General features: G+C 36.4%; 1 protein-coding gene across 10 annotated transcripts in view; it reads right to left on the bottom strand.

Moving 5' to 3' along the window:
- DGKB (diacylglycerol kinase beta) overlaps nucleotides 1-26815 on the bottom strand; it is a 381223-nt gene that overhangs the window by 73310 nt on the left and 281098 nt on the right. For 9 of the 10 annotated variants that reach the window (XM_010399089.4, XM_039549085.1, XM_039549084.1 and 6 more), the window contains 2 exons: nucleotides 8584-8674; nucleotides 2791-2986 (listed from right to left, as the gene is read on the bottom strand). In XM_010399089.4, the coding sequence (XP_010397391.1) occupies nucleotides 2791-2986; nucleotides 8584-8674 (287 nt within the window). Of the gene's footprint in view, nucleotides 1-2790; nucleotides 2987-7127; nucleotides 7836-8583; nucleotides 8675-26815 lie in introns of those variants that run through there. The other variant, XM_039549089.1, reaches the window with a different exon arrangement.

Raw genomic sequence — 26815 nt, 5'->3', positions numbered from 1 at the left:
TGAAGTCCTCCTTGGGGCTGTTCAACATGCTCGGGGCAACAAACTACGCAGAGCGAGGAGACAGCTTCCAATAGTTCATGCAAATACCCCACCTAAGGGCTCAGAGTACTAACCTTCAATTCATGTATTTATGGTCAAGTTATAAAACCATAAAAGCAGAGACAAGAATACAGATTGATATACAGCTGAAAAACCCACAGTTGTACTGCAATTGAAAATGTCTAAAAGTAAATGTGCATGCCGCTCAGGAGTCCCATATAATACTGTTAGATTTATAAAAACCAAACAAAATTCAACACCAAAATCTTATATATATAGGTATCCATAGGAAAACACGAGGATTGATTGCTGTCTCCTAGGAAGTGAAGTGTTTAGTTGTCAAATGATTAGATGCTTTACTTGGACATAAACCAAACTGTATGGGTGTTTATTCAGAATAAGTTAATAAATAGAAGTTAACAAGCATGTATTTATCATGGTTCTCAATACAGCAATACCTATCTCTGCACCAGGTATTAATACTTAGCAAAATGTTTTCTTCAAACTAAAAAGTACAATGTGCCAAAAGTACATAGTGCCTAAGAAAACAATCCGCTAGTGAAAAAATCATAACACTTTCAAGTGACAGTCAGTTATTTCCCCAGTGAGTAGATTCAGATTTAACAAAACTATTTGAGAAACCTAGACATAAAATTGATTGAATTCCATTATTCAGCAATAATCTTGAATTCTGAGTTGATGAAGCACACTCAGCCTAAGAACTGATCTTAGCTAGCAGAATTAAGTGACTCTTCCTTGCAGTGTAAAATAGGAGTGGATCCATAAAGCTAATCAGTTGGTTCTGAAATTTTCACACCACCTTCATTTTTGAGTTTTATTTTGAGTTGTTTTAACCTGGTTTCATGGACTAAACACCCACTTGAAGTCAGAGCATGTACCTCCCAAACCCATCCACCCCACACCTTTAAAAGGAATCCACTTTGCATGCTCAAGACTGCCCAGTGTTTCAAACTGGAACGAAATAAATATGGACTACTCTGAAATCCAAGAAGGGTACTCCTGCTCAGCACTGGAATGCTACTGTACATGGAAACAATAATACTATCTATGTACTCAGTGATGTGAGAGGTGCTCTAGTTTTTGATATTGAGAAGTCAATCTCTGCTTTAAAATTGCCTTTTGGATGAAGCGACTTCCATCCATAGTGTACATCAAGTGATTAGAAACTAAGTAAGGAGCACAGTTTTTCTAAAGTAAGGTGCCTAATGTCTGCTCTATGAACATTTCAACAGGTAATATGGGAAGTTCTGTTCAGTCTTTAATATTTTTATTATAATTTTATTTTCTCCTGTTCAGGAAAATGGAAATTGAGTGTAGCAATGCCCTTTTAATACACCAGTTGTAGTCAGTAGATTGAAATCACTGTTACATATGTATCAAAGACGCACATAATTTCAATAATTAAACAGGTGATAATGTCTGCTTCACTACTATCAAAAGGATAAACATCCTGTCTCCCTACGTTCAGGAGCAAAACAAAAGGAAAAAATTTGGTGAGCCCTTTACACAGCAGCCTCCATCTCTTGAACATCAGGGCATAACTCAGAATTGTAGCATACACAGAAGCTTAGTGCCTGGTAAGACTTTGGCTGACAGGGTGTATTGGTGAGTCACACTGAGATATTGAGAACATATATCAAATTGCTAAAGCTCACAGAAATTGAATGCTAGTGCCTATTGAAGCCCCTCAGCCATAAAAAACTACTTTATTCCTAAACTTTTGTCATCCAGATAATTTAGCTGAATTAAAACTACAACACATAATAATGAACTATATTATAACTAGTGACTTAAAAATTACTGTTGCTGAAATGTAGCAGTAGGATATTCAAAACTACTTAAAGGATCCCAATAGCATGAGACAGTTAAAAGTCCTAATCTTTATACAGTCTGAATGAAGAGGAGAAGAAAGATAGCCTGAAGCAAAAGATAATCCTTTTTGTAGGGTAAAAAGATAACAAACAAACAAACCAACAAACAACAAAACCCCAAAACATTTTCAAAGTCTGGTCTGTCCGTCTCTTTGGTGTGAAGAGAGTGATGGCTTATAATCATTTGGACTTGTGATGGGCAGTCACATGTTACAATGCATAGTATTCAGATTCTCAGAGAATAATAGAGATTATTATTTATTATTGGTTTTGTCAAGAGTTATGTTTAATAATAAAATTTATTGAGAAAGCGCCTCTAATCACCAGGAAGGTATATAAGCCCTGAAAAAAATTATCATGCCTGTGCAAGCCAGCTACAGCACATGTATTCAAGGATTGATACAGCATTATAACATAGTAACATAACATGTATAGACAGCTTGCTCTTTTTACTCTGAAGTAACTTCCATCGCCTCTGGCCAGAGCTTGTTAGAAATGGCACAATTATCCCCGAGTTTTATGCACACTGATATAAAGAAGCATTATAAATGCTCGGGAAGCACTTTCCAACTCTAAAATCTCCAACTACCTCTAGACTGAATGTCACAGTAGCAAACAGTGCCACATGATGTGATTAGTCAGCGTAACATGTAATACCTAAGGCAGGCTTGCAAGTATAGAGACTGCAATTGGCAGTATGTCTTTGTTTGTGCCCTTGTGCCAGTGCTTCCCATCAGAAAGCTAAAAGCACAAGAAAGGAAATATCTAAGAACTGCCTATCCTTTTTCTTGACAAGGTCAATTATATAACCAAGTTGACATTATGGAGCCAGATAGCCCATATCAATCTGTAAGCTTACCTTGGCATACAAACTTCAATTCCTTGGCATCTGTAACGGTGGTTCTTTTATCTGACCTCTTCTTTTCTGTCCGACGGTGGCTACGTCTTTTCTTTGTCTCTCCCCAAAGATTCGATCCACCATGCATGCTAGGGATGTTTAGAATGGCAATTCCTTCCAGAGAGATATTGATTAAGTCTAGCTGAATTCCATCACACTGATTAGAAAGGAAGAAAGAAAAAGGAAAAAAAAAGAAAAAGAGAGAGAAAGCAGTATGAGAGAAAGAAAACTCTGAATGTTCTTTTTCTCAGATATTTTTCTTCAGCAATTTATTATTCTTAACACTAATAGTTTATTCAGTGTTTATACCTAAGATTGTATCTGAATAATTTTGTACCTGAAAAGGAGGTATAAGAACAGATCATCATTCAGAAGGCAAAATATGATTGCTATTCAGGTTTTGATTGCTTAAGTGTGGGATCATTTGGTACTGTCTTGTTATCTGATACCTGTTCACTGACCCAAGTAAAATATATTTCTAGCTTCACTACAGCTATTAGCAGAAAAATGTTTTTACTACCAAAATTTCTTTATCAATAACTGGAGGGTTTTTGTTGCCTTTTCCAGCTAAATTTTCTGCCTTATGATTTTGCAATGATACTTGTCACTCTAACAACTGAGTCCCCTCCACAACAAACTGAATATAAAAGTCCCTGAATGCAGAGAATACACAGACATATGGAAAGGAGTCTAAGCAAGACCCAAGAGCACAGAACATCACACAGGCATTAGTTTCAATCGAAAGGCACAACAATATCAGCACAGGGCTATGCCTCACTAGTAGGTCCCAGCAAGAGGTAAAATTAGTAGAAGTGGGTACCGCAATTGCTGATGCTGCTACAGCATTTCTTACCCCAGAACCTTCGCCAACCACTTCTCTGAAATATGCATCATTACTAAGGGAAAACATAGGATAAGGAGCTAAAGAAGAGGAATCAGTGATCTAAAACCTTTCCAAGACTTACTGGACACACAGAAGTAATCTTAGCCCGTGGCATAGTCCCTTCAGTGCTTCAGTGCTGGAATCATAACCCATGTCACTAGTGTGTACTTCTCATGCTTCCTATAGCAACCCTGGAGATTAAGACATTTTATACAAGTACATTTCTTTGCTAAATCTGGCTTCCCATTTTATCTTATAATGGGACCATTTTTTCACTTCTGGAAAATGGCTCAGGGATCCTAACATATCAGACTGCTCAGTGACAAACTGCAACATTTTCTCAGGTGGTTGAAGCCTACGACATTTTCAGATACAGTTCACCTGAGACTCACTGCTTGAGATGAACCTAGCTTAACAGCATACACCTAGCCCTCACTGGCTATAATTTACTCAAGCTAAGTCCTCCTGTCTACCAACATTAGGAATTTTTTAACCCATATAAAATGTAGCAAAATACTGAAGAACCTCTTCAAGAGAAAAAAAAACCCAACTTCATATTACAACAGCGGAACCTGCAGGTGGAAAGCAAAGCATCCATTTCTACTCATGAGTTCTCTGAACCAGCCAGTTGCCCAGGATTCATGTACTTGCACGTCGGCTAGAGATAGATTAGCTTAAAAAACAACATAGAGTATATCAATATCCTGGCAAGTCACACGCACCACAGTGTAGAGCAGCGCATTTTTAATACATTAGATCCTACTCCTGCAATGTTCTGCAAGCTTGTAGAAGATCTAGTCAACCATTTCAAACTAATTAAGAGTATTATTTTACAATTCCAATATACAATAATAAGGAAGAAAACGGGAAAAATAATTAAGCATGCTTCAGCAGTAGTCCACTGACATCTTGCAGCTTGCTGCTCTGTGGGTCACTGGCACTTCTTGCTCTCTGCCTAAACCTTTATCACAGCTTCGAAGAAGAAAAGCCAAGTACAACTCAAGAACAACTGTGAATAATTGTTTATTCTTAAACTTTCTGAGATCATAAAACAGAACTGTATTACAATGCACACACATCTTAATTCTTCTAAGAAGAGCATAAATCTGAAGAGAGAACAATTTCAACACTAAGATTTCCATTTCATATTTGCTCTTCAAGAATTAAATTTTAAACCTGTGGATTATATTCATACAGGGAAACCCTTAAAGTCAAAAGGCATATCTGAAAGTGAATTGGCAGTTGTGGCAACTACTGTAATTGAAAGTGTAACTTTTTAATAACACTTTTCTTACAAGAATAAAGGCATAGGTCTTCACTGTGATTTTTGGAAGCAAATTTGTGGTTTTCTCTGGCATTTTATATGTATTAAATACTAAGATGATTTATTTTGCTAAAAATTCTGCTCATGTGTATGCTCACTTACTGCTATACATTCTAGATAAACAGATATTAATTTCATAATTAAAAGTAATCTTGTGTAAATACCCTGCAGGCCTCAATGAATCAAACACATACTGTGTGTCAGGCCTCCCACTGTCTTCAAGTGGAATGTACTGGCTGGATAATTAGATAGTACATATTTTTTAACCTTATTTGCATGCATATTATATCTTTTGCACACTGACAAGCAGCAGTAACAACAAAAGTCAGATTACCACAGGGAATTCCCACAAAGAAGTCTTCATTTCTTATAATTTGCAGCCTAAATTAAAATAATTTGATCTTTGACAAGGATGAAATGTCAAGCAGAAGGGGGTCCTCTACAAGCCACGGCCTGTGGCTTCTGAAATCTGCCTAATTTATGTCAGTCACTTCTTAATACATATTTAAGTATTACACGAGAAAGATGATAAATATGCAATCTGACACCTTTGGTATTTCCCTGCTGTTAATTTATAAAGGTCTGGCGTCCCCCAAACTGACTGGAATTATTTAAATAAAAGAAGAATTGTGAAATAGGATGGCGCGGGGTCTAGCTTCCATTTTCACTCAATATTGAGCACAGCAGGTAGTACACTAAGACAATTATGTGACGAGGCCTCAGAGTCCCACAGTGATGAGCAACTTTCTGAATTAAGAAAAAAGGAGCATTTCTTTTGTTCGTACACAGCCAAAAAGTTTGCCCTACAGGTACCTCTGCATAGTCCTAACACATTCCTCTATTACAAAAACAAAACACACGTGTTCTGCTTGTTTTCTTTTTTCTTTTTATTTCAAATAATGTAATGATGCTGTAAAAACAAAAGCATGTTTTTAAAATGTGGAGTATGTCTACCTAGATTAAAAAGGAAATGCTAGCTCTTCTAACTCTTTTTTACCTTCTTTTCTGGCCTCAGTCACTTCCTGGGTATTATTGCTTATGCCTTATTTATCATATCAAATATTTTCAGATCATCTCTCTGTTGAGAAAATACGTATCTATGCTTGAAAAGAGCTGGTATGACGGCTTTGCTGCGAAACCAAGGGCAATATCAAGCAAGTGCACAGGAATGTTTTAAACTCCTTTACCTTACCCAGTAATACCAGGTGGTATAGAAGGCTTACCTTGGTCCCACTACGCTTTTACAGCATTGCAGATATTGTCCATGCCACCCCTACTTACACAGCATCTATACCTACTCTCATTAAATACCTTTCACATGCCTTTCTTTTTTTCTGAAGTCGAAATAAGGTGCAAGTTCTCTAAATTATAAAAGCTTCTGCCTTGTTTACTGACACATAATTATTGAAAATAAATACTTAATTTTGTCCTAGTTTTGGGGGGTTTTTTGTTTCATTTTGTTTTCTTTTCCATTACAACCTTTCCTCAACTTCTTGCATCCCATTTTGAAAACAAAAATCCATCTTATTCTGGATAATATAAGAATTGTGTCCAATTTTTTCTGCATCTCACACTCATACAGAAGGAAACAGAGAACATGAGTCAGGAATGTATGTCAGAAAAACCAAGCTCAATTAGGTTAGAAATCAAATACATGGTTGAACAAATATTTGCCCAGAGAACATTAGATCACTGTCTCACAGCTCAGAGATACAGATCCTTAATCTTCCCAAGCATTGTGCATTCAAAATTTGGCTGTAGAGCAAACACATTCTTTGTGCATTTTATCTGGAGTGAAATGTGGTCTCATACATCAACCTCCCATTTACAGTGACATCCCCAAGGAGCATCAGGTTAAAAATCAGATTAAAACGGTGCTACTCCAAAATGCTGATAATGTTCAAACAAGAAACATTAGATACAAGCATACTGGCAAGCATTGTAATTTACTCATTGTAAATAAATATGCGAATAACTACCTCCTAACACTTCCTGTAAATTTTGGAAACTATGCTTTTTGTTCCTCACTGTATGACTAATGGTAATGACCAGGATAGATGAAGTGAATACTAAAAAACGTCTCATATACTGGCAGTGTAACACTTTATTGGCAATAACAGTTATTGACATGAATTGGTAATAATTATACAACTGATACGAGCAGCACCACAAACTTGTATACTGACTTGTTTGCTTTGTGATGTTAACACTTTCAGTGGTTACAATCATATGGTTAAAGTTCACATCTTAGTATGTATCAGAATACGTATGACTTTCTCTAGATATTAATATTTTATTGGGAAACCCTGCTCTTCAATTTGTATTTAATCAAAAGGTACATTTAACTTGCAGTTTATTCAAATCTAATCAAACCAGGTTAAGTATTTCTTCCAATAACTAACAAAATATTCTTCATGCTACATTTTCTTAAACTCATGTATGGGAAGCACTCTCTTGGGAAACAAGGGGGATTTTTTGGTTAAGTGTTTTTTCTAAGGTTTTTGCTGGAGTTTTGTTTTATTTTTATTATATTTTAATCTAACATGTGAGGAACATGTTTTCACTTCAAAGAGAAACATAACAGCATAACAGGCAAGTGTGGCACTGCTGGTGTTACAGTTTCAGTCTCAGTATTCTTTGCTACTTGTTCTGCTACCAGGCACATGGTTCCTTCAGATCATTTCAGACTTCATCCTTTAGGAAGCTTTGACTCGACTCTCATAGCTCCCACCATACCTCTCTGAGTGCCTCATGCTGTGACACAAATACTCCATTGACACATGTGGTTCCTCATTACTACTGGAAAGGAAAAGCACCACAATCGTCTTGAGAAATTATTTCATTATTTGACCTAAATTCTCAGTTTGTATCTTCACTCATTTCTCATTTTTCATGTACTTATTTATAAACATCAGACCCCCAAACAGTTTATGTAATACAGCCACTTATCCTAGCACCCATCAAAGTGGCAGTGGCACATTATTTTAAATTCCTATTTTGTCTGTAAGTATCCTGTGTCTTTTTAGTTAATGTTCAATGTATAATGGCAAGATGACCCCTTGTGCAGAGAGAAAAGCTATTTAATGAAGGGGAATAATTCAAATATATATATATATATTCTTTAACCTTTATTCAGGAAAGTAAGTACAATTTTAGGGAATTGAGTTTTAAAGGTTAGAAAACCTTGGGACCTAGAAATAATAAGATTATTTTTTTTATTTTAATCCTGCAACAGCTCTCACTCCCTCCAACAGTCTTTCATTTTTCCATCTGACCTAGCCACACTCCCTATTGATTTCTAATGTTATACTTCACCTCTTGACCTTGTCTACTGTATTAAGACTTCACTAATCATCAAACTGAACTTTGTTCCAGTGTGCAGGGCTACACTACAAATAGGCATGATAAAAATAATATTTTGGAATATAGGGTCGAAAGGACGTGCACTGCCTTGCCTTGGTGGATTCAGGCACTCTGCACCCTTGCTCCCTGCATTTCAGCCAAACTAGTGACATTTCAAGGATAAAGGCAACAATTAGTTTCTTACTTCTATTTCTACAGATTCATGCAGCTTCTTACAGGTGGCTGAGAAAGTTTCCGAAGTGCCAAATTCAAAATACCAAAATTTGTTCTTCATTCTGAAACAAGAAAAAAAAAAGAAAAGAAAAAAAGAAAGATCTTATTCACTATCAATATGTGACAAAAGTGATCATCCTGTCTTCCACTATAAGTAATGGCAAAGGCTTGGGAACATGTGACATCCCATTTGAAATAGATGAGCTCATAATTTTCAAAGCTTAAATGTTGGTGTCAAGTTGTATGATATCCCCTAAAGGGATAACAGGAATGTGTTGAACTGACAGGTTCAAATGTACCTTTGACTTTTCTTTTTCAGTGACTATCAGAATATTTTTTGTCACTTAACTAGTGACATGCCTCAGAAAAATGTATCGATTTTATTTCATGTCTTACACCTACTATACTATTTCTGATTCACAGTTAACATCTTTATCCTGCAGAGTAGTAGAATGTGCAAGCAGGGCAATCCCATCATGAAGACAAGCCAAGACAAAAATGCAGCTTTCCCTAAGCTAGTTAAAAGTAAAGGCAAATGCCTATTGTGCATGGTGACAGATGAGATACTACAAGAAAATAAAAATTCCAGATCTAACAATCTTTAGATATTTTGCAGTAGGAGAGCTGTATTACCAGGTAATTCACTCATAGACACATTTTAAATGGGCAATGAGGCCTGCATCTTGAAGTTCATTAACAGGTCTACAGGAAAATAAAACTGGATTTAATGCTAGTAAATTGCTTAGTTTATCATGACAGCAGGCAGAATTTACACTTTTTTCTTTTTAAATACATAAAAACTGCACTTCTGTTTTACCAGATTTATAGCATACTGTTAAATACAATCAGGACGCCAACAGCACCATTTCAAATAAGAACGTGTACTTTTTGTGAATTCTCATGAGTAATTATTATTCTGTAACAAAAAAAAAAAAGAAGCTAAACAACCACAACAAAAGACACTGAATTAGAATTCATTATTCCCACTTAAGAATCAGATATGAACACAGTTTCTCCACTTGTATAAACTGTTCTCTGACACAGCACATTGTGCTTTTAACTTGAAAATGACTGAGTTTGCATGAGCTAGAAGTGGAGAAGAGTGAAACATAAATGTAGATGATTGTAAAACATGTCAAAAGTACAAATCCTACCCGTAATTATTTCAAATTACATATAAAAGGCTATTTAGTTGTTGTTAAAGTCTACTTAATGACTCTTAGAATTACAAAATGCAAAGAGGTATTGCAGTGCTGGCCATTTCCAGAAACCTGTTACAAGAGTCAGCAATTTCTGGAGCAGTATTAGAGGTGTGTAAAGATGTCCAACCTGGTAGCCTACACAGAGTTGGGAAGAGAAGAGTAATAAGGAAATGACACATTTCCGATGAAAAAAATTACAGGAATTTCCAAAGGTTTTTACACAGAAAATCTGAAAATATTTGGAAACTATTTTTGAGAACCTGTTCTCAGATAAAGGCATATTCTCGAAGGAGCTCCAACAACCAGAAGGGTTCAGGCCAGATTCAGGTCCAGATTCCTTGGGTCCATGAATGGAAGTGGTCTGACATATGTTCGTTCTACACCTGCAGTTTAGTTAGCACACTGCCTACTGACCTGGGATCAAGTGCTCTATTTATGCCAACGTATAGAAAAGAATTTAGAAACCTTTTGTTTCCAAAGAAATGTGAACTAAGTCTTGAATTTCCATTGGGTGCCTTTGGAAAATCTGGATGCAGCTATCTTCCCACTACTTTCTAGACAGGGATGATGAATAATCAAAATTCCCAAAAAAACCCCAAAACAAAACAAAAAAATCCCACACCAAACAAAAACCCCAAAGCAAAGAAACAAAAAACCATCCAAAACCAACCAACCAACCACAAAAAACCCAGCAAAACCCGCCACCAAACAAAAAACCTCAACCAAACAAAAAAAACCAATAAAACCTTGATGTAAGTATTCATAAAAATACTTTGTAATTTCTTTTGATCCTATTATTAAGATAAAAAGCCTTTGTATCTTCTTTTGATAGCCTTTCCTTTTGCTATTCAGTTACTTTTACCTCAAATGAAGAATCTTTTCTTTCTTTTTATTTAAAAGACTGCTTTAAATTGACTCACTTATTAGCACTCTATCTAACAAACTCTTTGACTTATGCAAAGTTAAAATAGACATATATTTTTAAGTAATTTACTTTAAGTCATATACTGTGTCAAATTCAGATACCAAAAAAAACCCCAGCATTGTCAATGCACTCAAGGATTACTAGAAAATTTAGATCTATAAATCTAAACCTTGTAGAATCATATGACAGAAGATTAAGTAAATATATCAGGTGAGTTTTTGATTTCTTATAATTTTAATAAAACCTCTAAGATTCTATCAGGCAGAAAAATGTATTGTGAGCCTGTTCTCCATCTCCAGTTGACTGTCTCTGTTTTTAAGCATAGAAGGACAACTTACTTGACCAGTTTTCAAATACAAAGATAGATGTAGATACAAATAATTTTATGCTTAATTTCCAAATGGTTTACCAACTTCTTTTACAAGCCATGAAATAGATTAAATTCCATGGTTTTATTCAAATGCACTACATCTTTTATTGAACAGAGGATTGTATTAAAACTTTTCATAGATACAAAATGGAGTTAAATAAAGAACTTCAGAGAAATTATACCGAAATTTTCATAAGCAAGACAAGTCTTATTATTCTAGTAAATATTACAATTTTTCTAATAATAATAAAAACCTCAACTTTAGTTCATATCTTCCACTTGCATTCCTGTTTCAAAGAGGTAAAGCTCATCTGCTTATCAATACAGCAGCAAACAGCAGAAGAATCCATTCAGAAGATTAGTGAACTACTATCATGGCCATTCTAATTTCTTCCATAATGTAACTAAATTTTAGATTGCTAAACAAATATATATTTAATAACAATTTTGCCACATTAAAACTGTAAGAAACTGCATCACAGGCTGCTGTCACATCTATATTCTCTCTCTCCCAGAGGAAATGATTTAGACTTTTCTCAGCTTTTAATAAGAGATGACCAAAAGTAAGTTTGAAGCCTGCTTCTTCTTTACAACACTGGTTTTGTTGGAATAGGAAAGGGAATGGATTATTCTAAAGAAAAGGGCTTGGGGTTTTTTTGTTACTTCCATATGCCTCAAAATGCTTATCTAAACTCTTAAACAACTTTACAATATAAATAAAACATCAGTCATGATTAAAGGCTGACTTATGTTGCTATTGTATTAGAGCATGTCAAAATATACAGCCTATGGGTGTAGGAATGACAAAACAAAACTGTACTTCAAGAACCTAAACACTTTTTATGCTGGCAATGTTACACATTTTCAAGCATTGATCAATCTTCTGACAAGTGGAATGATCTTCTTTAACAGGGATGAAATAAATTTGCAAGACAGTTGTGAGAGACTGAAATGTTAATGGTTAATGACTCAAACAATTGGCCATTTGCAAAAGCAGCAGGCTCTTTGCTGCGGCCAGGTTTGCATCCCCCAAGTGAAGGGGAGGAGGTGGGTTTCTGGATGTGTGGTGACAAAACCCAAGAACACCCCAGGTGAAGAGGGGACGAGCACTAGAGGAGGACCACAACAAGCCAGTCTGTTTAGCATCAAGCTGGGGTTTGAGCCAAGCAAGGGAAGAGGCTGGTGAGGAGCAGATCTTGCTAGGTGCGATAACGCTTTTTATCATGCCAATGTCCTCAGTTATGCAACTTGCTCAGGTATAAAACTCTGGTCCTGGGGAAGTACCAGGACATTCAGACACAGGCCTGAAGGTGTTCATCCCTTCTGATGGGGCATAACTGGCTAAACCAAGCTGATGTGAGAAGCAACTGTAATGTCTTAGAAGACATCATAAGCCATCAAAGATTCCCAAAGTGCCCCCAGACTCATTTCTGGGGCCTTCCACCAGAGGACTGAGCATGATCCACAGTGTTTCAAGAGACAGCGTTGAACTTCCATCTCAGGGGAGGTACCTGGGTGTGTTCCTACCTGAACGCACATCAACCAACTGAACTATACATTTCGGGGGCTTCCCCCAGCCCTGACAGATCAAGACTGTGGCCATCACTTCAACCAAGCAACAATCAAATCTCATCACTGGATCCACGGGTGGTGATATCCATGTATGTATAAACACCGGTCATTCCGTGTCATTTCACTCTAATCTGCCCCAAGGGATCTGTTAACAAGAACCTCAGCTACTCTCACCTTCAGGAGCAGGTCATAACAACAGTATAAAAAGGCTAATACTGCCATTTCTTACAGCATTTCTATACTGTGGATAAATATCAGACTTAGAAACTTAGATACATTTCTTGGAAAAGTTCAGACTGATATTTGGTAATCAAGGCAAAATAATCAAAATAGTCTGTGATATGGGTTTGCTCCATTATCAGTTAATCAGAAACCCCCCTACTGCTAAAACTATTTTATATAACCTTTCTGATTAAGCAATTACAAGGCATGTCATTGAAAAATTGTCCTGTATCTAAATATGGAAATAGTAAATACTTTATTCAACACCTGAAGAGCATGTATACTTCATTGCACTATGATCACTCTGTCAGAACATGCATAACAATACACCAGTTATGGGCTGCTAATAAAAGGTCACAATAAAAGAGGAGTACCTTTAACTCAAGTAACAAATTCTTACTCTGGCATTTAGGGTCTATACTCAGGGCAAGAGCTTATTGCTACATTTGCAAGTTTGTCACACTTTCTACCACATCCTATTTACACTTCTTAAATTTACTTTTTACTTTTTTGCTTTATAACTTTATTATATTTATTTCCACTTTAATTATGCAGTGTCAAGCTTCAATGACTTCAGCTAAAATTTCTACATCAGAAAATTTGTGACTGTTATTTTTGTAAAATGTCAGCTTAAATACTTTGACCATTTTTGAAAATGACTGGATTAAAAACTTGTATATTTGCTTATATTAGAAGTGTTTGATAACATACATTTTGAACTGTTTTAATACAGCTACACTTTCTGAGCAGAGATTTTAAATTTAGCATGAGAATGGCCTTGAATCAAGAATATGCCTCTAGCCGTCTGCATGAAAATACATACAGAATTTAACCATATTATGACCTGTTGGAAGTAGACCCTGAGAAGGCTTTATTTTTCATATTCTGTGGCAGAGAAACAACAAATTTTTGTCTCCAGTTCTGTCAATTTTTATCCTTTAATCTGTACTAAATATAGAGCTTTTTTACCCAGGAACATACTAGAATTCTTCATTCTTCCAAGGTAAATTCCTTGAAAAGTCCACTACAGGAAGCAACCTCTAATACAAATCTGTGCAACAATGTCTGTTCACGGACAAGCAGAACTTGAATTCCTCCAGAAAGTATATTTTTCCCCAAAATATAACCTCTTAGCACTGCCTTCTGAAAATACTTTTTTAAAGACTATTCCAACTTTTTTTCAAAAGTACTGTTTCTTTGTCAGTGAGTGTCAAGAGTTATCTCAATCTATATCATAAACTCATACAGTTTTCAGCATAAAGCTCCCATTCTAAGAGCAGCATTCATGAACAACAATGTATAGAATGTAATGAATTTTTAAAAGAAAATTCTATGGCAGGAAAAAAAAGTAGCAAAGAACATTTAATCTATTTCATAAAGAGTAGATGCTTATCATCTCAACCACCACAAGTCTGGAAGGTGCTCAGAGCCACAGATTAATGCTACATATTTAAATGGAACAGGTCTCTTTACCTCCCTTTTCTCCCTTGTTCACTCTTTTGTTCCAAGCAAATGTGGAATAATGTGTAGAACCACCTCTGCAGGGAACCAGAAATACCAGAAAAGCCTGCTGAAATGGAGGTATATTTCCACGGAGAAACTGTGAGCAGTACAAAGGGAAAAAAGGGTTGACAAGTATATGTGAAAAAAGAGGAGGTCATCATCAGAAAATAGAGGAATCATGAAAGAGAAGAATGAGCAGGACAGAGGAACTTAATTTCAAAATGCATTGAAGTTCTACAGCACTTAAAAAGGTATGGTGATAAAATACAGAAGAGAAGTAAAATAATCCTAAAAGAGACCTAAATAAAAACACATATTTCTTAAGTTTGAAAATACAGATAATAAGGTCTAAAAATGAAACTAGGAATATAGGAAACGCCATGATGGGCAAAAATATGACCATGTCTTCCAATATTCTCTCACTGACAGCGGTTATTACCAGACACCATAGCAGATAATATAAAACTCCATGCAGTAAACATCTAACTCTATGGAAGGTTTATTATTATTTATAATTCTATCAAATTGCAAAACACTACATTCAGATTAGACATAAAGAAGAATTCTTTTATGATGAGGGTGGTGAGACACTAGAACAGGTCGCACAGAGAAGCTGTGGATGCCCCATTCCTGGAAGCGCTCAAGGCCAGGTTGGATGGGGCTTTGAGCAACTGGTGTAGTGGAAGGTATCCCTGCCCATGGCAGAGGGGTCAGAACTAGATGATCTTTCAAGATCCCTTCCAACCCAAAGCATTCTATGATTTGAATTCAATTTGTGGACACTTACACCATTAAGCAGTATGAAAGTGATTCCCAATGTATGGAGGAAAAAAAATGTCTCCTTGGGAAAAATAAGCTTACTAAGGTGGGTCTGAAGTTGCTCTTTTGGTTTAATGAGTCCTAGCCTGTAAGACATACATTCAAGAGCAAGTGACAGACACACTCCTCTCTGGGCTCGCTAAATGGCAGGATCCAGACACCAATGTTGAATGGTGCCACATTCAGTCAACATCTCATCATTAGTGGTGTTCCCCAGGCATCAGTCCTGCCTACCATCTTTATTGACTTGGATGAGGGGCTTGAGGGTACAATAATCAAATTTGCAGACGGCATCAAGTTGGGTCAGTGTTCTGATCTGCTGGAGGGCAGGAAGGCTCTGCAGAGGGACCTGGACAGGCTGGATCAGTGGGCCAAGACCGGTAGTGTAAGGTTCAACAAGATCAAGAGCCAGGTCCTACACTTTGGCCACAACACCCCCATACAGTGCTACAGCCTGGGGCAGAATATCCAGAAAATTACCCAGCAGAAAAGGACCTGTGGCTGCTGGTCGACAGCTGCTGAACAAGTGTGGCTGAATGCAGCGCTGAACGCAGCGTGCCCAGATGGCCAAGAAGGCCAATGGTATCTTGGCTTGTATCAGGAATAGTGTGGTCAGCAGGATCAGGGAAGCAATTCTTCCCCTATAGTTGGCACTGGTGAGGCCACACCTCAAATGCCATGTCTAGTTCTGGACCCCTCAATTCAGGAAGGACATTGAGGTGCTGGAGCAAGTCCAGTGAAAGGCAATAAAGCTGGTGAAGTGTTTGGAGCACAAGTTCTGAGAGAAGCGGCTGAGGGAGCTGGGGTTCTTTAGCCTGGAGAAAAGGAGGCTCAGGGGTCACCTTACTGCTCTCTCTACAACTCTCTGAAAGGAGGCTGTAACTGGGGGGGAAGGGGGTGGGTGTCAGTGCTTTTCCCAGGCAACAAGTGACAGGACAAGAGGACCTAGTGTCAAGCTGTTGGACATTAGGGAGAATTTCTTAGCAGAATGGGTGATTAGATACTGGAATGGGCTTCCCAGGGAAGTGGTGGAGTCACTATCCCTGGAGGTATTTAAGGAATGACGACGTGGCACTCAGTACCATACTCGAGTTGACATGGTAGTGTTTGGCCACAGGTTGGACTTGATAGTTTGAGGATCTCAGAGGTATTTTCCAAACTAATTCATTCTGCGATTCTGTGAAGTAAAACTTTACAGCATATAATATGTCATAGGAATTGTACATTGTATTTCTGGTGATAAAAATATGTGTATATATAGGATTTTATCTAATTTAATACTCAGCATTGTATAAAATAGAGCTTCAGTTGGTAAAAAATATTTTAATGCTTTCTGCAATTCAATATAAAGAATATTTTTACCAGATCTCTCACAGTAGTTTTCAACAGACAACATATTTTCCATCTTTTCTTACAGTTCATAAATCTATTATCTAGGTAATTTTATACTTAGGTAAAAATGATTTCATTGCAGCACATAATATATATTAATAAGAATGTATGACTTTTTCTAATGTTCTCTTCTTTCTACTTCTGTCTTAACAATCATATAATTTCTGTTCTTCTTTATAATGAATCATATGCAAAGGTAAGGAAATAGCCAGTGGAGATGCACATCCATAAGAGATTTATGTGTGACTGGCACGATTTTAATAGAGACATCTTTGTCAATTTTTTCTTTTTTCCATTACCAACTGTACTTCTGGCAAATCTAAGTGTTAATCTCCTATGGCACAGAGCTTAGGCAGAGACCATATAAGTAAGTGCAGAAAAGCTAAAATCCTCATAGAGCAGTTTCAGTTTTACACAATAAATAACATTTTCACATATCATAAAATGACACCACCCATGGCTGAAAAGCTACCCCATAAGTAGTCATACCACTAAGTAACACTGTGAGATCATGTTCCCTGACATTATCAGTTCTACTGCTGCAAAGCTGAATCTGGCTCCATTTTCTCTCATGCTTTGTCATAGCTTCGCACTGTAGCTCTCAGGCATCCATGCAGTTGGGCTGCAATCTCCACTGCCCGCCTGCCTGTCCCCCTTTATCCAGTTCTTTGCCCAATTTTCTCAAAACCCTCAGCAGTTCATTCCAGCTGTAATTCTCATCCTTCCCCCTTCTCCATTCAGTTCTAGTCCTTCATTCAGCTGTGCTCTCACATCTGGCCAAGAAGCCACTCCTGGACACCTTGCCCTGACCATTTTCAGTAACAAACCCAAGTCATGAAAAGTTGCAAAAGGGCCTTGCAATACTTAGTGACTGGGGTATAAAAATGTAGATGACATTTAATGTGGATAAATTTAAAGTGATGTATAGAGAAAAATAACAAATTAATTATAATTTTACCAAGAGTGATCAGTTCTTAGTGACAAAGTCTTGGGCTTACAAATAGCTGAATTAAACTTTCATTTCCCCAAGGGGATTAATGGAGGGGGAGAGTGAAAACCATTTCTTATCTCAGGCTCCAACCATCCATTTGGATTGAAATATTTGTACAGACAGTTCACCTATGAATACTGGTCAATTCACACACTCCAGACAGGTACTGATGTTCCCAAATATCATCTGTTGTCTGTATATTTGCCGACAAAAGGTGCAATGAATTCATTGCAGGTCTGTGCACTGTTTCTTGATTTTGTTGAGCTACAGATCAGAATGCAATTTGTTCAGGTTTCTGAGAGAAATAGTAGCCAGACTGGATGTGTTTACTTCTTATAGGGTTACCAGGAAAAAAACCAACACAAGAGGAACACCAGGTTGATAATGATATCCATAAGCCACAATCTCATTTGCTATGAATCCTGTTGTTGTTTTATTAATTATGATACCTTTCTTGCATACCCTCCTTACACTACAGACACCAGCACAGAGCCTACTGCTAACATCTATATGGAGGAAAATCTTATCCTAAAATACAAGTAAAAATTCCCATATGGAAATATAAACAACACACCCTAAAAATTTTAAGATCTTTGTAGCATGTGCTAGGTGCTATAATGCAGGAGGAACTTCTGAGCTGTGCCTCACATTGTATCTGCTTTCTTCCAGTATGCAACAAGATGTTCACAAGGGAAAAAAATATTTTCTCCAGAGTTACAGAAAAGTGGCTTATTCAACTGAGACTAATTGCAGGAGGTCAACCTACAGCAACTGATATGAAACCTAGCTACTCTAAAACATCGTGATACCTGACTGACATAGTTAACAAGACATTTCCCCATGAAAGAGGGTACTGTTTCTAGTCTGTGACAGTAATACCTGTTTTGAATATATTGTTTTAACAAATTTATTAGTAAGACCAAAAAAATAGTTGTTTCTCAAAAGATTTACTTTAAAAGTGTCTTCACTATAGCTTTGATTTAATCTGTCATTTTGCTCCCCTAAATAAACATTTGTTACGCTTCTTAAATCCTTTGTGCCCATTCACCATCATGAAGATTTCTGCTCTTAATGTTTTACTTATTTTTATGCTTATATTTCTCCTCAGTTTCTTTCCAAAATTCCCCAGTCTTGGGAGCAGATGCTGAGGCACCAATGACTCATTAATCTCAAGAGGTTTTTTATCATGAACAAAAATAAAGTCTCTGAACAGTTCCATATTTACCAGCCTTGGTCATACTAGAGAGCCAACAAAGCTCATTTAAAAAAAGGCAAAAAAAGCCCTCTCTGTATATATTAGAATAGACTGACTAGCTCAGAGCAAGGACACAGACCTCCACATTTCATCTTTTTATTATGTCAGAGGAATGAAACAATATTCCTTTCCCTTATGCACAAATACGGATACGTATACACAGACATGAGACTAGGTGCACTAAGCAGTACTTATAGCTCAGAGGCTCAGGAGCAGGTTTGAAGGAGGAACTCCTCATTGGCTGCTTCACATGCAAAACTGTACCTTTGTTTTAGAAAACTAGCAAACTAACAATCATATAAACCAGTTTTGTTTCCCTGTAAAGCAGGTGATGACATGTAATTAAACAATCTTTTCTCTAGCCCATACTTTAACTCTCACTGAAAAACTAAAATATCTCAATACTTCTATTCAATTCTTGCCAAATAAATCCTTCCATTACCATAAAGTACTTGAAACACCATGCTTTACACCATTCCCAAGTAGGACACAATGAGAAGATTAAGTGAAAAGGACAAAAAAAAAAAAAGAAAAAAGAAAAAAGGAAAAAGCAATCAAATGCTGTAAGGCAAACAATAAGCATCTCTTCTGTAAGCACACAAGAGAAAATCAGACTGTATAGAAGATCTTTGACTAAATTTTTCTCCTTATTATTCCTCCAGAAATATTTAAACCTTACTGGTTTAAACCTTTACAGGTCAGACTCTGCCTGTCTGACTGGGATTCAGAAGAGTTTAAAATTTATTTTTCTATTGAAAGAGCTGGTTTATAAATTTAGGAAGCCTCACTCATTTCAAGTTTCATTGTCTCCTGATTTCACCTCTATGAGAATATCACTTCTAGGAAGGAGGTGGCTTGTCTAGGATTTAGTTTACCACCACAATGCATTTGTCTGCCTGTGAAGTAGGACGACACTGTATTTCCATCCAAGACAAAAGACATCTACTCAGTGAAACTGAAGGTGTGATTTACCAGGCCTGAGTAAGCAGAATTGGTCTCCAGGTTTCATTGAGAGAAATAACTGGTTCTCCACTGACTATAGTGAGAGCACTGACACCTAGTTCATATGTAGATAGACACTTTCAAGTCCTAGATTAAGCTCTCTAATCTAAAACTGAAAACCTATCTTGTTTCAAAACACTTCACCTAGATAGAAGACTGTCCTCCTAAGCCCTTCAACATAAAAGAAGTCTCATTATTTCTCAATTCACTTGCTAAAAGAGAATTTACAAAACATATCCTTGCAAGTATGCACTCATACCTATGGATTTTAGTAACTTATCACAAAAGAATCCAAGATCTGAACCCAGGCCACCTGTGTTCCCTGCAGCACATTCAATTCAAAAGGCCACATAAGCTGTCCCATCTCTCTAGTCTCACCTTCAGGGAATTTTTAAATAGGCATATAACCTGTTTTGTGGAAATGCATGGACACTCTGCTACCTGCTTTCCTACAGGAGGGTTAAAGCACAGCTACTGGATCTCAGGTGCAGATCATTCAGGAGAGAACAGGCAGGTGAAACACATGGGCCAAGCTTCATTCTCTTTGTGAAAAAAAAAAAAAAACCCGAGTTCATATTTCTTAAATAATGGTACATTACTTTCTATTTTGTGGAGGATGGGATGAGTTTTGCTTTTAAAAGGCCACTGATTTTTTAAAAACCTGAAAATACTACGATTAATGCTATATTTGTGAGTCTATATTTTTAGGCAACTTTTTTCCCCTGAAGATTGAACGCAGTCATCAGCTGTGGTTAAAAATGCTGTTCTGTAAATGTGCAGAGACTTCAGAATGCATTTTTAGTGTGACAGAAGGTCTTTACTTAGTAGAAATCAGGACTTAGCATTGAAAATGCACATGGTAGCTGTATAAATAATAAATTCTACTGCTATAATTACTTACTGTCTTATCCTTCACAATAAAAATTTAGAAAATTTTCTACATTGAACAGCACCTTAAAGGACAAGGCAGATTGCCAGACAAAGAGTAAAGCTAGGAAGAGTATAGTGGTTTTGGTCCTCCATACAAAGCTATGTGACCACGGATCATTCCTCCAAAAACTGTGTTGGATTATCAGCAAATAACATTTATATACCCAGCATGTAATTGTTTCACTTACTACATGGCTGCAGTGAGAGCACTTATTCTTCAATCCTGCTCCATTAAAATTCAAAATACATGCAAACAAGAAGAAATTGATTAATTTTTCTAAAGCATGTTTAAAATAGATCTGTAAAATGGTTCCCTATGTGTCTTTCATGGAATGTCCTTGTGATTATATACATTTCACTTTGAAAAAGTCTATACAGACCCTTTTGACAGGAACATACACAAAGAAATCTGTCTTTGTAATTTTTTTATCATCATATGCTACACGATAAATTTAGCACCAATGTCTAGTAGGATTCTTTTCTGCAGCCAGAGAATTGGTGAGGAATCAACCTTTATGGGTAATAACTCTAAGCTATCAAGCCTAGTAATTAGACCTGTGCTGCCTAAATTATCTAGTTCAGTGCCTTCGGTTTTACTTTTTACACTACAGCTCCATATTGCATTTCTAATCATTACTTCACCCCAGCTTTTTAAAATCTCACACAGCTCCATGCTACCAGCTGTTGTTTTCTTTCCTAATGCACTTCACTTGCAAAGAAAGAAAAAAAAACTAAACCCAACAAAAACCTCACAGATTTAGATTTCTTTGAACCTCATTCTTACTCACTGCTTTTCAGCTCCTGAAATAAATGGAAGTAATCATTCTGTGCTTTAAATTCAGTAATACTTTAGGACTTAAACTTGATAAGGAAATTGAACATGGTGAATGACAATACTGTAATTTGGGGGCACTGATCTGATTCCTTCAACTCTGCATAATTTGGACTCTATTTCAGCATAAAACTTCATAATTTTAGATGAGATACAACTTTTCTAGCTAACTAACTTAGCCAGATCAACCAGCTCTTAAATGAAAGTTAAAATTTAGCTAATCTATAATTAGTTCTAGTTCAATCATTCTATAGATTTAATTAAAAAAGTAACTACAAAAACCAACTCCAAAAGACAAAATAAACAGAAATGCTTATATTAAACTGGCATTTTTTTTAATCACTTCATGTTATTTGACATAAAGAAAACATCATCTGCACAGCTTTTGTTAATATACATGCACAGCTTTTTTTGAACTGCGAATACTCAATAAGGAATTTCAAATTATCAGCACACAAAATGCTGTATCACAGTTTGTTGTAGTTACAGGAGAACTGCAGGTAACACTTCCACTGACACTTGTATAAAGCTCACGGAAGTTAGCTTGCAAGCTTGCCTTTCTTTCAAAAAAAAAAAATCTTAAGAGTGTATTAAAGCATAAAAGCCTAGCAGCTAAAACAGGTCTGCAAAATGTATTCTGCCATAAACTTTTTAAGGCTGAAGAAAAGTAAAGGGTAAGTGAACTTTTTCAAATCTTAGCAAACAAAAAAGCTTAAAGAAACCATATATGAAGCAGTCTGTAAAATTTTCTTCTTGGGACTTCACAAAAGCAGGTACTAAATTCTTATAGTAAAGGTTAGCGAGCTGACTACAAAAGGCATACTTAAAATAAAAAATAAGGTCTATCAAACTTTTTCAATTTTTCAACAGAGAACACACATTCATCCACCATTTTTAATTTTAATGTATATTGCAGAACTAGCACGAAGTATACACTGAAATTCTTAGCTTTTCCATAGTTCCTGGGCATCAGTTCACAAACACAAGGGGGCAGTAAAAATTATTATCTTTGTGCAAAGTCCTAATGACCTCTACCTCACAGTAATAGGATTTTTCTGTTGTTCAGGGATTTTCTGAGAGAATGGGAAAATACTTGAATATTTTTTCTTCCCATCAGTTTTCAGCTGTTTAGCATGGTGCGAAGGCTGAATCAAATAGAGTTAATGACTTAGCTGGTAGGAGAGGTGGCATAAAACACATGTAGGATTTGAAATGCAACTTCCAGATTTAAAACATGCATATTTCCACATTTTTGTGAGATCCCCAGAGCTGACTGTAATTCTAATGTTTCTGTGTTATGATATAAGTAGCTTACTAACCAAGTCTAATTCCCTTCAGAGAAGAGGATGGGGAGGAAGGAAAAAGCCAAGCCTGATTAGTGAAAATAGTGCTGTTTCCAATAAATAACACAGACTATCATGTTAAAGCAGAACTGAAAAATGCCTTCCAAGGTCTTATCTTTGCAAGTGGACTTCAAAAAAATGTTCCTGCACAATTTTTCTAAGTAGTAGCTATAGACTATGCGTTGGGAATTAATATTAAATTGTGGCTTTACCTCTAAACAAGAATATTATCAACACAGCAGCTCTACCATAGTAAGCTTCATGATTTTGGCTACATATATTTTACATTTACAGCCCTAAAACACCTGACAGTCATTTGTATAAACATACGACTTTTCCAGACAGGTTATCTCTAGGAAATAAAAATCATATTATTATTTTCTTTAGATGTGTCTCTATATGTGGCAGGATGCTCAGGAGCATTTATTTAAGCTTGCCTAATTTTGAAAATACTTGAAGCATCATGGGCAATTGTCACGTGATAAATTACTGTTTTCATCCATCAAATATTAAAGCTGCTCACTACTGACCTTGAGCACCACTTACACTGCCAGAGCCATGGCCCTTTTCAAAGTCAGCAGGGTACAGCTGGCACAAATTCAGCCAAGCAATCAGATTCATACCCCTTCACAAAAGTTAAGTCTTTTAAAAATGCTCTTTCTCACGTAGTGCAACCAGAGGTTTGACCACTCTTGAAAAAGGTGTCCAACACCTGACTGTTCCTATCAAGGAGTATTACCTGCTCACATTGATTTGCAGCAAAGTATTTCTCAGTAAGCATTTCCACTTAACATTTACTCTCATGGAACCTGTGTAGTGGGAGATATTTACGAGTTGCTTTCAGCTTAAAAATAAATCACCTCTAATTCCTCTAAGCGAAATCAATCAAAAGTCTTTAAAAAATGGACTGGTTGTTTGGTCGATTCTGGCAGAAAAGTAAACAGCACTTCAGCTTTTCTCCACCATTAAGGTCTAAATGGCCTAGAAAGTAAATCAATATCTCCAGTCAGCCCTCTGGCTATTGTTTAGCCAGTAGATATGGATTTTCTCTAGCTTACTGCACTCCTTTGGGACTAACCTGTAATCCTCAGAGAGTAATAATAAGTTCATTATCTAGTTCAGCTCTCTGTTGTACATTTAAATGGACCACATCCATCAGCAGCACTTGTTAAAGTTAAAGGACAATGACATCCCATTCAACCTGTTTCGCAATGAAATACTTGCAATATCTGATGGAGAAAATTATTATAAAAACCTTATCTGTTGTCAGGTTATTAAAAATGAAATATCACAAATGAGTTAAACAGTAAATAAGGATTTTTCCTTATGTAACATTGTTTCTTTGTTAATGAGTTAAATTGTGGTAAAGTTTATTTGTGACATACATCATGCAATCTTTCATTATTCATATCAATCTGTTTCAAATATTTCTGGTTAAATACCACTACAAAGCAAGAAGCTGTCAGAACCAATCAGTACTTTTTTATCATTCTTCAGCTACCAGATGTTTGCTGGACTAAAAGGATTTCCCCTCCTTCTACCTAGAAGTGCAAAAGAAATCTCTCTAATTTTTAAACACTGAAGTTTTAAAAGGCTCTACTCTCAGACCACAGAACCTGTACTCTGCTCTCAGCCAGAAAGAGTTTCAGCCTCTGATCTGAGCACTCTGTTTTACTGTGTACGCACATTTTCTCTCATAAACATACACATTCCATCACAGCATGACAAATAACACATTAATTTTACCGCTTTTACACAGAACATAAAAACCCCCCAAAAAACAACTAGCAACTATTCTGCAGATGATCTGAGTATAAAAAAACCCCACTTACTACTTACTAGTTGCTATGACTAGTTCCATACTGTAAATTATGCACATAAAGAGTGCTGTCTGCTGGGAAATGTGCTGCACTTTATCTGCAGCCTCATATTTAGCCCTCAGAGGGGTTACAGAAATATTCATAAAAATCACAGCCACAACTGCCACAAGTTCTTTTCTCTAATTCAAGAATTATTAGGAAGAATGAAACGGGAAAAGGATGGGGACTACGGCTCTATTCAGGCAAGGGGTTTGAACAGCAATAGCTTCTATAATAAGTAACCATGCTTTTTTGCTTTCAGAATTGCCTATCCGGATTTCAACCACATTTAGGTGAGTGACAGTCTTCAAATCAAAAGAAGAGCTGACAGAGTCCTAAATAAAGATTAAGGAATTGATCCTTAAAATGGATCTTCTAAATTCAGAGGTAAAGCCCAAACAGCAATGCTATACAGAAGGACAAATGGAGCTTTATGACATTGAAAATTCCCAAGATGCAGCTTTAGTCTTCGGCGAGCTGCTGTTGGTACTGGGATCACCACTAGGTGACAGCTGGAGAGCACCCAGAGTTCCCCAGCTCTGGGGAAATCTCTGACAATTCTGCTCTGCTCTAGAGCAATTCACTTGTTTTGGTGAAGTTTTTAGATCACCCCACACAGTACCGTAATGAAAATCAATAGAACTCAAGTTCTTAAGTACATGTCACTTTGAAAATATCTGTTAATATTGTGTGAAATAATGCTTATACACTCTAAAAATGGAGCCTTAAGGTCTTCTGAATGTCACTAATCTTCAGCAGAGAATATGGTCTGGTGGAAAGACAAGTCAAAAAGATCAAAGCCATAGAATAGAGCACCTGAAAAAGCAGCCCAGAAGGTGTCCTTCCAAAATTCTTCACAAATGTTGGTTCTTGTACTCACTCTTTTAGCATGTAAGACATAAATAAAAAACAAGTATCTCCTCTACCTTTTCACAGGACTTGGGGGTTCACATAACCCCCAAGTGATGCAATTGATATTCTAGGAGGGTTTATTTGTTTGCTTTTGGTATTTTTATTGTGGGATTCTGTTCCCCTCATTATGTTTGTTCTCATGGAACTGTAATGGCCTTGACTTGTGAGACAATTCTTTCACCAGCTCATTACGTTGACTGATAAGCATTTGTATTCTTCATTCCCAGATCAAATCTACCTACTTGCAGTTTCCGTGGCTTTGAATACCTTCAACCAAACAACCTTTACAATTTTTACAAATGAGTAATATCTCATGCAGACACTTGCTATGATCATCTCATAATTTAATATTCTCCTTTTTATGATGAATGACTAGTATTCAACAGTTTTGTGTCTTTTTCTTTAACAACTTCTTAAACAATTTTTGCAGCTTTTTCAGAAACCTTTGTAATTTTCAATGTTCTTTTTAAAGACTAGACACTAGGACAGCATAAAACAGCGGTGTTCTTACGACCACATGAATTTTAAAGAATCATCTTCTCACATCTCATTCCCCTGTTCCTAAAGCCAAAGCACATACCTTGTCTTCAAGCCACAGAATCACTCTCAAAAGCTCCTGTTCAGCTCATTACCAGGTATGACCATCTAGTACTTTCCTGAGTCATTGTTCTCTAAAATAAAGGTTCATCATTCTCCACATGGCCTACCTCCGTGTTTTCTAGATATTTGACCCTCCATTTACCTATTTTTAAAACAATTTACCCAGACAACTGTTGACATTTCTCAAGTATTACTTAACATTCTTCCAATTTTTATAAGACAAAAACTTTGCTATCAATGGTTTCTTACAGCTCTCTGACAGAGACATTAGAAGAAATAGCTAAAGCATAAAAATATATAATAGCAATTATTTACATGAATTAGCCTGTGTAGACTGTACGCTTCTATTGAATAACACACTTATAAGAAAATACTAGAAACAAAATAAAATTAATTTTGTCTTTCATGTAGCGTATTACAGACTCCTTCTAGTCAATATACTTTTAATCTCCCGTTACATTGGAAAGTACTGAA

The sequence above is a fragment of the Corvus cornix genome, chromosome 2 (genome assembly GCF_000738735.6).
Source record: "Corvus cornix cornix isolate S_Up_H32 chromosome 2, ASM73873v5, whole genome shotgun sequence".
Taxonomy (NCBI): domain Eukaryota; kingdom Metazoa; phylum Chordata; class Aves; order Passeriformes; family Corvidae; genus Corvus; species Corvus cornix.
This window is presented reverse-complemented; position numbering and strand designations above follow the sequence as displayed.